Source organism: Dryobates pubescens, chromosome 24 (genome assembly GCF_014839835.1).
Source record: "Dryobates pubescens isolate bDryPub1 chromosome 24, bDryPub1.pri, whole genome shotgun sequence".
Lineage (NCBI taxonomy): Eukaryota > Metazoa > Chordata > Aves > Piciformes > Picidae > Dryobates > Dryobates pubescens.
The window spans coordinates 10,072,669-10,088,003 of record NC_071635.1 but is presented as its reverse complement, the minus strand read 5'-3'; the positions used below and the strand labels follow the sequence as shown (position 1 = coordinate 10,088,003).

Below are 15,335 nucleotides of genomic sequence, written 5' to 3'. Positions count from 1 at the left end.
CACCCAACCATAGCTAAAAGGTGACTAAAGAAAGAGGCAACATTTTGGAACAAGACAGAAGGCACAGAGGAGCACTGACAAAAGTCAGTACTACATAGGCTGAAAGATGATCAGAATGCAGGCAAAAAGTTTTTTGCCTTCTTCCTTTGGAGCCCTATATGTTAACTATGTGAATAGTTACTTCAAAATGACACATTTGGGTGTTTTCTCAGATGATACTGCTCAGTCATAAGAGAGAGACTCCTAGGATAGTTCTCTCAACTTAATTTTAGTCTTAAAAACTGTTAGCCTGGCAATGTCAATGTTGAAACCATCTACCCAAGAAAGCTTGGAAAAGAATCCATCATTAGAAAACAAAATTGAGCAACTCCCACACTAATATCAGCTGATATTTCTGTGCCTGACATCCATATCACACTAAAAACAAAGAAAGTTTTGTCTAGTTTTAAAGCATTGAACAATGCCTTCTTCAGTAGTGCCTCAATTCAAGAGAAGTCATTTTTCCCCACTGCTCCTGAAGCTTAGTCTGCATCATTTCTACTCTGAATAGCAGAAAGAGCTAATGTTTATTCCCGCAAAGGGAACGCGTTCATATAGCTTTCTGAACAGTACTTACTCAAATATGGTGGTTTGTAAGGCGCTCGTGTATTAGACAGCAGTCCATCCAACTCCTTCCTCTCCAGAGTGTTGTGAAGGGCCTTCTCTTTGCCGAAGGTGGAGAAGGACCTTTCTGCCCCCGGCTGGGCTTCTGGTGTTTCAAACACTTCAGTGTCTGGAACGGAGTCCATGCCAGGTACATGCAGATTGCTGCGGTAATCTGCAGCTTGGCGTCCATCAGATGGAACAAAGGAAGGCATCCAGCACCGATCTGAGTGGCCCAGTGCTTTACATTCCTCTGTGCAATTGGAGAAGAGATCCATGCCTGCAAGCATGAAAGAAAAATAAACTAGAGAGATAAGCTTCAGCATCATGACCAGCTGCTGACAGATAAAGATTATGCTGAGAAGAAAGGGAAGTAGAATTGTACTAAGAACTTCTTCCATTACTGTCACCAGCAACAAAAAAAAAAATCTTCATTGTCCAGTCTTCAGATAGTCAAAGATACCACTTAATAAGCACAACTAAATATTAGAATGTCACACACAAACATGTCACAAGAAGACAGGTATTGGTGGTTCTGACTCACAGAATCACTTGCAGACCTCACTATTTAGAATTGGTTTAAATAAAGTTCGGTTCCACTGGTAAGATGATGTCTGTGGTTCACCACTTGAAAATACTTGTTTGAGAACATGAAGGAATTGTTTCTGCATAAATGTATCTCTGACCAAAGAAATGAAATGTCCTGATTGAGGAATCACAGGTCTCATTTATGAAAATAAAATATTAATGAGTCCTGTAAAGGAACTGCCTTTGCATACATTAGTACACAGAGAGCGCCTACCAATACTAGAAGTAGATGTTACAAAGTAGGAATCCAGCTTTCAAGTAAATGATCAGGATGGCTTATTTAATCAATCATCACATCATTCTCTCAGAGAGAGCTTTCCTCACTACTGCAGCAGTCCTTACGATCAACAAGTCATCCGAGTAACCTCTAACAGAATCCTATAATAAACCACAGTAATTAGCAGTACAAAGGTAGCCGTGGTCCAATGTGACATGGCTGTGGATACTATTGACAAAATTGTAAATGCTTCCCCTATGTAAGCAAACACTTGTTCCTGCCAACACTGAACTGTTTGCTTACAAATCCTTTAATGCTATTATGATTGCAAATGACAAGCTATGCTGCTATTGACTACCTTCAGATCAGCCTTCCAAAAGAGTATTTCCTGCCTGTGAGTCACTTAGTTGTTGGATTAGACTTGTTTTGAGAGGAATGGTGTATGAAATCATTGTCACAGAGCAAAATAAATACCAGCCTCCAAGTTGATGCTCATCATCGTACAGAAAAGAAGTATCTTTTTTCTTGTATTTATAAAGGGGTATGTCAAAACTGAACTAAATCTGTTACAAACATTGCACTTACAAGCGTTGCATTAGAATTACAAAAAATGACACTACTTGCAAGAGAAATGGGAAAAAATTTTGAGTGCCTGTAATAAGATTCATGTAATGTAGCTCATTCACCAGCCAACATTGTGAACAACTGGATTAACCTGATCTCCAGTGTGAGGATTAGTATTAAGAATTCTACCACTGTTTTGAACCCTAAGTTGACTTATATTAGCAATATTTATGCAGTATCTCACACTACAAACCCCAGTCTCTTCAGCAAGCAAGAATCCTTCTGAGCTATCAACAAGTACTAGAAGCAGTCACTTAGAAAAAATATGAAGGAAGAAAGAAAAAGAGCTTTTCATCTCAGATTAATCTCACTTTCTAATGAGTTAATTTCAAATTAAGTAATATACAATACTAGGTCCAGTTTCGATTAGAACTTTGCATTGATAATTGGCATGCAGAAGTCTGAAAATAAATTACTGATCAGTGAACTGTTGAAGAATGCAAACGTGAATTGCAGATTTGATTAAGGAATCAGATGAAGATCATCAGGCAAGACACACAAATTGCATCGCTCTAAATTCTGCAGTGGGAGTAGCTATCAAAGGCTGGAAAGAAAGATTTAGATACAGGCTTCCCAGAAAGAAATTAATATATAATGGTGTCTATAAAGCCTTGTGTCTGTGTACCTTACGTGTCAAAATGTCTGCAAAAAGTATCTCACGCAAGAAAAGATGTAGTTTATGAATCTATTTTTTTTTTGCCATTCAGAAGATTTTAAGTGACAGTTAATACAAAATGGTTATTTCAATTTTCAGACTTCCTAGCAAAGTTACATGTAAACAACAAACCAAATAACCCCACTTTTAAGAGGAGAATCATTACAGTGCTATTTTGCTAACAGTGCACCAGTGACCAGATGCATTCAGTATTTCCTGAAAAGACAGCAAGGGAAAGAAAAACTTTCAGATAAATATTAAAACGTATTCTTCAGTCAGCAGGGAGGGAGATAGTATAATAATATTGGGTTTAAGACATATATTCAAAGAGAGATTCTTTTTTTCCCTTCATGGATTTTTATTTCCCCTGGAAAATTACCCTCCATTTTACTATTCTGTTTTCACATCAGCTGCTAAACTGCAAAATGTCTCTATCCTGATATTATTTTTCTAGTTCCCTTTTGAATACTGCTTGTCTACTGCAGTGCACTGAATAGTATTATGTAACAGCTTATTATAAAAGAGATGTTACAGCCACTATAAATCAGGATTTTGAATAAACAAAGTAATGAATGCAGGGGATTTAAAATAGACTTTTGTATGACAAACTTTTCCCCCTTTGAAGAACTACATAGACATCTGAATTGTAATATACATTGCTGGAACACACAGCTAGAATGTAAATGCTTGTTTAGGATGGGAACAAACTGTTCAGAGAGGCTTGGGCTGGGTATTGTTCCAACTTGAATCAGTCACAACATTCCCCAAGAGTTTAGTGGGTGCAGAAAGTAAATTCAAATCAGCTGCCTGATTTTGAAAACCCTGGGCACCTATGTATATTTATGCTGACTGTGATATGAACGTTGCCTAACCTTCCTCCACATTTTTTCTTGTGGATCACGATACAGACTTCTGTTTCTAATTGAACAACAGTAAAAACAAGGAAGGGAAAGGTTGTTTGCTATTCTCCAAAAAAGTAAGGAAATATGACGACAAATAAAGTCTGACATTCAGCACAGAACTTCTTCATATACCAAGAGTCACGTTCTTGATTTATAACAAAAAGAAATGTTCAGCAGTTTAACACTTCCATCTCATCTCCCTCATAAATCTGGTTTTATATATATATATATATATGAACCTTCAGAACTAAACTATCCATCAGAATTGCAAATCTACATTCAAGAAAAATGCTTTGTATTTTATATTTTGTTATCACATTAGACTTTGCATGCAGATAAACGGAGATTTTAAAGGTGCCTCTGTACTAGGAATTTCCTAAGTCCTTTGTGGATGCAAATAGATAGTAGTAGAGTGCACTGAAGTGCTGAGAAACTGGAAGCACTACACTACTCCAAACACAGCATGCACATAAAAGTTCATGGCAAAGGCCACTCTTCCAAGTTCATTCCTTTTTTTTTCATGTCTTATTATCAGATAGGCCAGTGGGCAATATGAGCTCTCACAAAACCTCAACTTTGCAGATTTGGAAGGAGAACAAGCCCCAACCTCTCCCTCAAAGGAAACCAAAAACTAGGAAAGGAGTTTAACATTTAAGTTTGGTATCTTTAGCTGAAGTTCCTGAGCTCAGGTGCTTTGTATCAGCTACTTGGTGGTGTTGCATTTCTGAAGCATATTCCCAATTTGCTTCCTTTACGTATTCCACACAGGATCAAATAAAAACTTCTCTGTGCAGGAATTCTAATTGGTTTGAAAGACAGTTTAGATCAAAGCAAAAATTAGGCCTAAAACCATTTTTAAATAATGTATTTTTTCTTAATTAAGGGAGAAGAGCCATACATTGAGCCTTCAGAGCAATGAGTGAACATGTTGATATGTATTACTGACTAAATGCTGTAACAAGAAGCAAAAATATAAATTAAATGTTGACCAAGTATTTTTGCAGTTTTGAGAGGATTTTTTTCCCCAATGTATCATTTTTTTCATAACTTTGGCTTTGACTTGGAATTAAATAGCATTTTCTTGTTTATCTATGGAAGTTCTTCTTATAAAAAGCTAGTTAGATGTGAGATAGGTGTGACATAGGGAACCAGGACTCCTTTTCAGAGCTCCACTACCAAAACAACTATCCATTTGGTTAGATTATCCTTAAGCAAGTTATTCAGTTCTCTATGATTCATGCTATGTGTCAGTAAACAAGGATAATGATGTTAACCTCTTTTGTAGAAGACTATATCTACTTAACAACTGGACTTTATGAAAAGGAGTTGATATCATTCTTTCTTGCTAAGTAAGTGGTGTGCTGCCTTGGATAAAACTCACTTCATCCACATGAGATCATGAATAAAGACTCAAACATCTTCAATATTCATGTCTTCCAAATTTCAACTTCAAAGCCCTATCTGGACCATTGAGATGTGAACATTGTTAAGCAAGCAGCCCAAGGAAAGAGGAGGGAAAAAAAGAACCAAGAAACTGCCCTCAGCTTGAGTCAAAGCACTGTTCTAAATCATTTTCACATTCACTCTCTCTTTATCCAAGATAGACACTTAGCCCAAGTCATCTTCAAAACAGGATTTAGCTGTCACTCTCCATAGGCTCAGAAGCAATACTGGTTTTCTCTGGCCTTTTATCACTGAAATTCTTCTCACTTCTGAAATTTGCCTTATGAAAACTGAAATCTCATAGCTCTTCTGAAATAATGCATACCAACCCTCTTGTAGTTTTCCTAATCCATACCAAAAAGGTGTGAGGCAATGTTTCACCCTATGTCTTTGTATAATACTCCCATCAATTCCCTTCACAAAGTCCACTGGTGGAAGCCTAATTTTAGGTCACAGCCAGTCACCAATGCACACTGTCCAGTACTGCACAGAGATAATCTGAAAAACTGATGCATTTTATAATAGTGACACAACTGTACATTTACTTAGCTTCACGTCTTTGATATTCCTTCCTGAAGTGCCTCTGAGAGAACATGCCAATTCAGTATAAAAAGGTGAAACAAAGGTAATGAAGAACTCTGCATGTTTGGCTTGAGAAAGCGGAGAAGCTAGTGAGCAACCATATGAAACAGGTTGATGGCATGAATCCAAATCTTTCAGGACAGGTGTCTAATCATGCACTTTAAACATACACACACACAGAGGGTATTAATTGGCACCCAAGTTGGCAGTTTCACAAGGGAGGCCAAGAATTTAATCAACCATGGGAAATAAACTAACCTCATGCTCAGAGATTACTCCTACAGAACATGATTGAAATACATTGTGTTAATAATAGGCAGTAGTGTTGTACTACTTGCATTTGTTTGACAACAAATAGCAGCTTTTGTCTCAACAAATTTCAGACAATGAAGGGCATAAGTAATTGAAAGCCACACCTGGGGGTTGGGAAACTCTTTTTGTTTGCCAAAAACTTCTTGTGCTTCCTCACCTTTGCAAAGTTGTTTTCCAAAAACCTCTGAATCCAACCCTTGTCAATGAAATGGCTACTCAAGCCACACAAATTAGGCTCAAGTATCCTGCTACATGCCATTCCCCCTAAATGTAGATGACTACTTAAGGTAGATAAGAATGTGGATAATTATGAGGCATTCAGGTAGTACTTTGATGGGAACAATATGAATCTCTTACCTTCCAGCACATTTGAAACCACGATTAAATCACTATTAATAAAATGTATTTAGTGGGAAGTTGAACTAGAATCTTGTTTCAAAACATAGTGCAACATTTTACGATACACAGAACAGCTTAGTTCAGAATTTTCACTAATTAATTGTGCAGCATACATCTATGACAATGTGATAGCTTCCACCTTGCATGTTTTGCTTCTCAATGAATAACTGACCATGATTTTTGACAGTTAGCTTGGCTAGCAATGGACTACCACAGCGTAGCTACTTGTGTACCACAGGACTGTTCACTGGTGACAGTAACAGAACTCATGTACAAAACTGTAAAGAGATGTTTCGCAGAAAAACATACTGCTGACTGAAACTGCTAGGGAGAGAGTTTTATTTGCCAGAGTGAATTATCTACTCAGTATTTTTGGAAACAAATAGAATGCTGCACAGTATCAGGTAGCATCTTGAAAAAAACAGCCCAAACTTCTGCCATGTTACCAACCAGTGCATTTTCCTTCAGTAATTTAGAAATTGATTATAGAGCACCAGAACACTCTATAAAAAGAAAAAACTGAGAAAGCATTCCCTCAGGTATTTCCTCTAGCTATACAAGATCAAACAAGATTTATGCTCCCCTTTTTTTTTTCCCCTCTCATAAAATTCATCACCAAGACCTAACAGAAAGAGGGAAGATTTTATACCAAAATATCTTGTCATCACTGAGGTCAAGGGGAATGTTCTTTGTATCACAAACAACAGGATTCAGCCCAAAACTTACAGGAAGATTATATTATGTATGGATGGATGTATATAAGAGATTAAAGCAGTTCCTACAGAGATTTGTATTTAAATATCTATTTGGAACTAGCATTTAGAAACTTGGGCATGCAAATTATTCACAGCACTGATACATTGATCTGGAACTTCTGTGTATTTGAGGTTTCTGTTTAAACTGTTGTGAGGAGACCAAACTTAATTGTCAGCTTTCATCACTTCACATGTAATCACCATTGAAGACACAGAAGTTCATACATCACATAAGATTCTTTAAAGATTTAGAATTATTTTGAAGGTATAGATTTTTTCCCCCTAGTTTGAGCCAACAGAAATGATGAAAATGAAGAATTTACCCAGCTAAGGACTAATGCCAAGTTTGACAGTAGTTCCAGTGTTCCTGTCTGAGAGAGACTACTTTTAAAATGGAGAGGAAGAATAAAGAGCAGAGGCACAACAATAACAGCACTGAATGCATCTAGAAGAAAATAGCTTTCAGTTGATGTGCCACTATATGATTATATTCCCACCATCAGTCAAATCCAGCCCCTTCTGCAGATGTTTATTCTTTTCTCTCCTGTTTGGTTATTATGGTTCATTATGTTGAGGGACTAAGCTGATTGAAATGTTCATTGAGATGACTGCTGCAGTAAAATGCGTAAAAGGGGAAAAAAAAAAGGGAATGCAGGGAGAGCAGGAGGAGAGGGAGCTTTTTATAACTCAGTAGCACTGATTGCTGCATCAAGAAACTGTGTGAAAGAAAGGGTGGGGGGAGGCTAAATACATGGCTTTTTAAAACAACAATAAATCATACGCCATATATAGGCCAAAAATGAAAGAAGCTCTGTGTTCAGATGTAAACTTCTGGCAAGACCTGGTTTGTTGTCAGGTTCCCAGACACAAAATAGACACTCTGTTCACTTAGCATGAAGCCCTGCAAGAAGCAGGGAGCTCCGGAGACTCTTGGCTCTTCTCGAGTCTCATTAGGTCTGCATATTAATGACTTGCAGCAATATAAAGGGGCCCTGTAGCAGCCTCCTCTTCCCCTGGTGCCTGGGTTTCCCATCGTTAAGGGCACAGTGACTACAGCAGCAAGAAAATAGAGGCCGTTAACAGGGCAGGCAAGTGAGGCAGCACTGCTGTAACAGTGGAGTCCCTTGCCCTGGCATCTTCTAAGACAGGGGTCACTGAGGAAAAAATGTATGACTGAAGAGAGCTGGGCAATATTTTGTACAGCACACTTGTAGCAAAACCTTATACATGATAGACAGAGGATGCAAGGAGAAAGGAATCACTGCATTGAATCAAGACATGCCAGACCTTTGGAGACTGTGGCAGGGGAAAAAAAACACCAAGCATTTGTGGCTAAAATGCAGTCTGAGGGTGAGAATGAATTCTAATGCATAGGCTCCAAACAAGTGTCCCTTTCAGAAGAAAACTGACAGTGTGAGAGCAAAGACAGTAAGCTGCACACATGGGAGTAACACTGCAATGTATGTATTTTCTAGGTGATTCAAATCATAGTCTTTTAAACCATTTCTTTGCTTTGTCAGGACTGAAAGAAATGCACTTAGGACTACCTTAACCTTATTAACATGGGGATCACTTATAGTGTATGGTGCCTCAATTTGAATTAAGAAACAATCCTCCAAAACTGCTAAGGTATTACACATTCAGAGCACCCAACGTGTCTCCACTGATCCCCAGCAAAAATCCTCACAATCTGGCTGTCATTCAGTCACTGGGTTCATTCTTTCCCTTGGGAACTCCCACTGCACTTCACACTGCCATGCCAGCTAAAGTGCCTACTAAACAAAATTGCTTAATGCTTTGAGATTCTGCAAATCTGGTCTTAAAAAAACACTGCACTATAAAAATGTACCAGTAACTCTGTTTTAATGGGCAAAGAAGTTTTGCTACAGCAAATGATGCAGAATAACACACCACCCCCAGCCAAATGAATAAAATTAACTGCCCCATGAATGAAAGGGGCTGAAAATTGCCTCCTTGCTCAGGTAATTGTAGTAGCAAACTGATTTAAACCCAGCTTCCCATGCAATATGCTCACATTACTTATGCCACTCTTGTATTATATTCCTCTAAGTAACTGTTCTTTCTAGTCTGCCTACTTAAAGATCTACTATTTCCATTCTCTTATCACACTTACCAGAGGATTGACCTCGATTAGTGGCATCATGATCACTGTCTCCTTGCTCACTGTCTCCATGACCACTGTCCTTAGAGCTTACTATGTCTGCTTCCTGGAATGCAGAACTAGACACAGAAACATCTTTACATTAGAATAAACATGAAAGAGGAACTCGTAAAACATTCTTCTGCCATCACATGGCCAAACACGGTGCTGCATTCACCCTACTCCTGCCTGCTGCACTGCTCCTGCAGAGCTGCTCTGTCCACCATAAACAAAACTGGCCTTTTCAGACCTTGGCAGTCTAGCTGAAATGGACAGTAAGCATTTACTGTCTCTGCCCAGTTATCATGTAATTGGTATAAATAATTTGGTAGCATTGACTTGAGATGGATTGCTCAATTTTAACTGAGAGAGCCCAATATTTTCTAGAAGACCCTACAGAAGCATGCATAAGTATTTAAAGCACGTTTTAGACCAATACAAAATGAGATTTTGTTCTCTTTTCAGTTGTTTTTTAAACCAGTTCAGAGAAGCCTTAACTGAATCTCACTTAGTCAGCAGCATTATATTTAATACATCTACATACATTCAAATTCCTATTGCTTTACTAGGATTTTACATGTGCAGCAAACGCATTTCTGCACCACATTCACACTTGCTAAAGCATGCACTGGGAAAGTGAGGCCTCAGCTCATACCTGTTTACTCGTCGGGGTCTGTCAACTAGGTAACTGAGCTCAGCACGCTGATGTTTTGTCTAGGAAAAAAAGAAGAAAACATTGGGAAACATTTTAACTCTCAACGTTTCTGTAAGCAGCATCAGAAAATATACCAGAGCATCTCACCATATTCACTATAAATGGTCATGTTTAGCTGCAAGCAGGCCTACACAATCTGTTTCTAGTATGTAAGGAGAAAAAAAACCTCAGCTCTTACTTTCACAGATGGGAAGGCATGGGGGATTTTTTTCCTGAGTTTTTTGGGATGAGATTCTGACACGTTTCCTCACAGAACACATTGTCAAGCCTCACAAGGACTCGCACAGAAGTCAACAGAACTATTTCTAGAGTTGTGTACTACTTAGTCTGAGAAAAAAAAAAAAACAAAACACACTTATTGTGATCTAGTCTTCAGTCTGGTTTTAATTCCAGTGTATAAAAATAGGGGAAGACAGTACAGTTACTGCACCCTAAGGAAGAAAATACATAGAGAAACCCTTGAGTCCTTAAAAAGGCAACAGAAGACAGAGTTTTATAGGTGTTTTGAAGAAAAGTTAATCTTAAGATATTTTACTGCAAAGCTTAATGCTTTAGAAAATACCATTAAACTACCTCTGCCAGACTGGCTAATGTAAGTTTCCAGTATTCAAGTTTAAGGAAGAATGTGTTGTTTTCAGTAGTTCACAGGCATAGAGGGACTGAGAGCATGTATGAGCTAAACCAGTAGAAAGTGTTTAACAGAGGGGTGTTATGGCATGGCACATGCTTTGGTAAAGATTCTCTACACACTAGATAACACAACATAGGCAACATGTTTAACAGGAGGGGACATTAAGTGTCTGCATATAATTTCATGGAAACTCTTGATGCTTTCCTTTGTGAACTCAGCTTTGGGTTATAAAGAGCTGTTCAGATAAAGAAAAGTCAATTAATAAACCCTAATTCACAAATTAATTAAAGTTCCTGCTAACTGTAGAGATTGTCACAGTCCCAGAGGGGGGTTCCCCCAAAGCCTTACTTGCACATGCAGAGATTTCAGGAAATAAAAAAAAAAGCAGAGTTTAAAAATGTTGCTCAGGAAAACCCTGTGATTACTCCTCACATCAATTTCATTGTCAGCTGCAGCTACCCTATGAAAAGCAGTTTCCCCTTCCCCCCCCGCCCCAACCCTCAAGCGATCCTCTGGCAGCTAACGGCTCGGGAGGGGCTCTGTGGCCTGGTGCTGCCCGATCAGGGCTAGCTTCGTCCATAGGCGCTGGGGGAGCTTTATTTACAGGCTTGGCTGCAGGAGTTGCTGAGCCCAGGGGAGAGAGATTTGGGAGGCGGGCGGGGGTGACTGTCCCGCACTCACCTCTCCTTCGCTTGCCGATGAATTCTCCTGAATATTAGAGGCCAACGAGGAGAGAGGCGGAGAAATTAAACGGAAAAGAGGGTCGGAGCAGGAAGCAAAGTGCTCTCCACTCTGGGAAAAGGAGGGGAGGGGGGAGCTTCGGGAAAGCGGCGCGGGGCTGTGGAACGGCCGCAGTGCAGCGGCGGGACGCGGCCGGCCCGCAGCGGTCCCCAAGGATCCCCAAGGGTCCCGAGCGCGCACCTGGAGGCGGGAGGGGCCGGTGGGGGGTGGCGGGCGCCCGGGCCTTACCTCACTGGACAAAATGCTGCCGTTGGAGATGATATCGGGCTGTTGGTCGGCGTAGCCGGTGACGATGGCCCCACAAGGGTTGTGCTCGGCGTCGGTGCTGCGGGAGGGACTACACGGCTTAAGGAACATCAGGTCAGTCTTGGCGGACTCTGGGGTGAGGCAGACCTGGTAGCAGTAGTTCTGGTTGTGGTGGTGAGAGCCGAAGCTGCCCGACTCCTCCACTGGTACCTGCGCCGGGTTGCTGGGCACGTTGGAGCTCTGCACCAGCATGATGTCCGACTTGCTGAGCTTCTTCTTGCGGGCCCGCGCCTGGCGACTGCAGCAGGGGCAGCAGCAGCAGCAGCCCAGGCAGCAGTCGCTGGCCAGGCAGGTGTAGATGTTGAGCTTCTTCTCCTTCTGGCAGCGCACGGCCAGGACGATCATGGCCAGCAGGAAGATGAAGGAGACGGAGCCCAGGGCGATGATAAGGATGAGAGTGAGGTCAAGCGAGGTGTCGCCTCCGGAGCGGCTGGGACGGTGCTCGCCGGAGCCGCCGCCGCCCCCGCCGCCCCCCACACCCGCCCCCGCGCCCAGGCCGCCCCCACCGCCGGGCCGCTCGCCCGCGCCGTCCACCAGCACCACCTGGATGGCTGCGGTGGAGGACAGCGGCGGCTGCCCATGGTCGCGCACCTCGATGACCAGCTCGTAGGGGCGCTGGGGATCGCGCTTGGCCGGCACCCTGCGCGCCGTCCGCAGCTCCCCGGTGCGCCAGTCCATGCGAAAGAGGCTGGCCTCGTTGCCCCGCACGATGCTGTAGGTGAGGCGCGCATTCTCCCCGTCGTCGGCGTCCACCGCCGCCACCCGGCTCACCAGGTAGCCCGGCTCGGCGCCGCGGGGCAGCGCCTCCCGCGCCGGGGTGCCATTGCGGCCGGGCAGGGGACTGACGATGGCGGGGGCGTTGTCATTCTGGTCCACCACGATGATGTTGACGGTGGCGTTGCCGGCCAGCGGCTGAGGCTCCTCGCCGGCGTCGCGGGCCTCCACCTGGAAGCTGAACTCCTTGAGCTGCTCGTAGTCGAAAGAGCGGAGGGCGTAGAGGAAACCGTTCTCGGAGTTGATGGAGACGTAGGTGAAGACGGACATGCCCTGGATCTGGCTCTCCAGGATGGAGTAGGCGAGCTGGGCGTTGGCGCCCTGGTCCCGGTCGGTGGCGCTGACAGCGTAGATGTAGGCGCCGGGCACGTTGTTCTCGCTCACGTAGACCTGGTAGACGGGCTGACTGAAGCGCGGTGCGTTGTCGTTCACGTCGCTCACCCGCACCTGGATGGACTTGCTGGTGCTCAGCGGCGGCTCGCCGCGGTCCCGGGCCACCACGGTGAGGGTGTAGGCGTCTCCGCCCGGCTGCTCGCGGTCCAGGGGCCCCTCGGTGACGATGGTGTAGTAGTTCTTGAAGGAGCTCTTGAGGCGGAAGGGCGCGTCGCCCTGCAACAGCTCGCACTGCACCTGTCCGTTCTCCTCCGAGTCGCGGTCCGAGACACTGAAGAGAGCCACCACGGTGCCCGGCGCCGCCGCCTCGCTCACCGCCTCTTTGACGGTGGAGAAGCTGATCTCGGGCGCGTTGTCGTTGGCGTCCAGCACCCGCACCAGCACCTTGCAGTGCGCAGGCACGGCGTTTGGCCCCAGGTCTTTGGCTTGCACGTACACCTGGTACACACTGCTCTCCTCGTAGTCGAGTTCGCCGTTCACCTCCAGCCGCCCGGTGCGCGGTGCGATGCCGAAGAGCTCCCGGGCGCGGGCCGAGATGTGGCTGCTGAAGGAGTAGATCACTTCGCCGTTCTGGCCCTCATCGGGGTCGGTGGCGTTGAGCTGCAGCACCAGGGTGCCCGGCGGCGAGTTCTCCGGCAGCGACACGGTGTAGACGGGTTGCTCGAAGGCGGGGACGTTATCGTTGGAGTCCAACACCCTGATGGTGAGCAGGGCGGTGCCGGTGCGCTGCTGGGGCTGCCCGCCGTCCACCGCGGTCAGCACGTAGCGGTGCACGGCTTGCTGCTCCCGGTCCAAGGGCTTGTCCAGCACCAGCTCGGCGAAGCGGTTGCCGTCCCCCTGCGTCTGCACGTCGAGGGAGAAGTAGCTGTTGGGGGTAATCTCGTAGGTGCGCAGCGAGTTGGTGCCCACGTCGGGGTCGAAGGCACTCTCCAGGGGGAAGCGGGTGCCCGGCGTCGCGCTCTCCGAGATCTCCACCGTCAGGTCGGGCTCTGGGAAGGAGGGGGGATTGTCGTTGATGTCCAGCACCTCGATCTCCACCCGGAACAGCTCGAGGGGGTTCTCCAGAAAGACCTCCAGGTGCAGCAGGCAGGAGGGGTTCTGCTTGCAGATCTGCTCCCGGTCGATCTTCTCATTCACGTAGAGCACCCCGGTTTCCAGGTTGAGCTCCAGGTAAGGGCTGCGGGAGTTGGGCGCCGTCTGGAAACGGCGAGCCGAAAGTTTTGTAATGTCCAAGCCCAGGTCCTCGGCGATATTCCCCACGAACGTGCCATGCTCCTGCTCTTCCTGCACCGTGTAATGGAGCTGGCAAAGGGCCCCCTCCACCATCCAGAGCAAGGCAAAGAGGAATAGCACAATCATCTCCAAATGGGGAAAGAGATCCCCCCTCCCCAACACCACCTCTTCCTCCTCTTCCAAATACTACCACCACCACCACCTCCTCCTCCGAAAATACACAGTACAGTCAGTGTGTGTGTGCCTGTGCGTGTCTATGTATGTGTGTGTCTGTGTGCGCGCCTATGTGTCCGCGCCTGCGAGCGTGTGGAGAGAGAGAGGGATCGGGGGAGGGGGAAGGAAAAGGGGAGGGGGAGAGGTTGACTTAAGGGGGGTGCTAGGTATTATTTCTTCTGATTCATGTTACGATTTTTTTCTCCCCCATCTCCCTCCTTTTTGTTACGAGTATTATTGTTTCACACGCTGACCAAATGAAGAAGACAGGCGTCCCCACTTCATCTGTGATCTTCGAAATAAATGGCCAACTAATAATAGCTATTAGCTGGATGTATCTAGAGATACACAGTAGCCCGCTTTTATTTATTCCGAGAGTCTTGGCACTGCACCGCGGCAGCAGCAGCAGTGGCGGCGGAGACAGCAGCAGCAGCAAATCCCAAGGAGGAAATTTTTATATTTCAAGATTGTCCTCGGTTTGTCTTCCTGGTGGGAGCTGAAGGGGTAGATGCTGCTGGAAAAGCCGGTGGACATGCCCTCTTTAGATGCAAGAAAAAGGCAGAAAACCGCGAAATTATTAAAAAAAAAAAAATTATAACCCGCAAAAAGATTTCATGTTATTAAAAAAAAAAAAAAGGCAGAGAACAGCTTTGCCACGCAAAACTTTCCCTGATTTCTCTGGGATTTCCTCTCTTTAAAAAAATTAAATATTTTAGATTTTCCTCTCTTCTATTAATAGTCTTTCAGTTTCTTCTTTTATTGCTATGATTATGTTCATCATCATCATCACTCTGCTTTTTATGGAGATGCTGGGCTTTTTTCCCTTTCGCTGCTTTTGCGTCTAGCCACTCTCTCTGTGTCTGTGTCTCTCTCTCTCTCTGCTTGCTGCTGCTGCTGCTGCCGTCGCCGCCACCGCCGCCGCTTTCCTGCCGTCCCGGCTCCGATCCCGGCCCCGGCTCTTCTGATCTCTGCCGGCAGTTTCTGAGCCGGCAGCGCTCGGCTTTTCTGTTTTTGCGCAGCGCCCGGCTCTTGCCAACCAATCAGCCGGC

General features: G+C 44.6%; 1 protein-coding gene across 5 annotated transcripts in view; it reads right to left on the bottom strand.

Moving 5' to 3' along the window:
* PCDH10 (protocadherin 10) overlaps nucleotides 1–14,851 on the bottom strand; it is a 33,757-nt gene extending 18,906 nt beyond the window's left edge. For all 5 annotated transcript variants that reach the window (XM_054172764.1, XM_054172763.1, XM_054172766.1 and 2 more), the window contains exons 1-4: nucleotides 11,596–14,851; nucleotides 9,936–9,994; nucleotides 9,254–9,360; nucleotides 617–922 (exon numbers count right to left, since the gene is read on the bottom strand). In XM_054172764.1, coding sequence (XP_054028739.1) covers nucleotides 617–922; nucleotides 9,254–9,360; nucleotides 9,936–9,994; nucleotides 11,596–14,199 — 3,076 coding nt within the window. In that variant the 5' untranslated portion in view covers nucleotides 14,200–14,851. The remainder of the gene's footprint in view (nucleotides 1–616; nucleotides 923–9,253; nucleotides 9,361–9,935; nucleotides 9,995–11,595) is intronic.
* Between the last annotated feature and the right edge of the window lie 484 nt (nucleotides 14,852–15,335).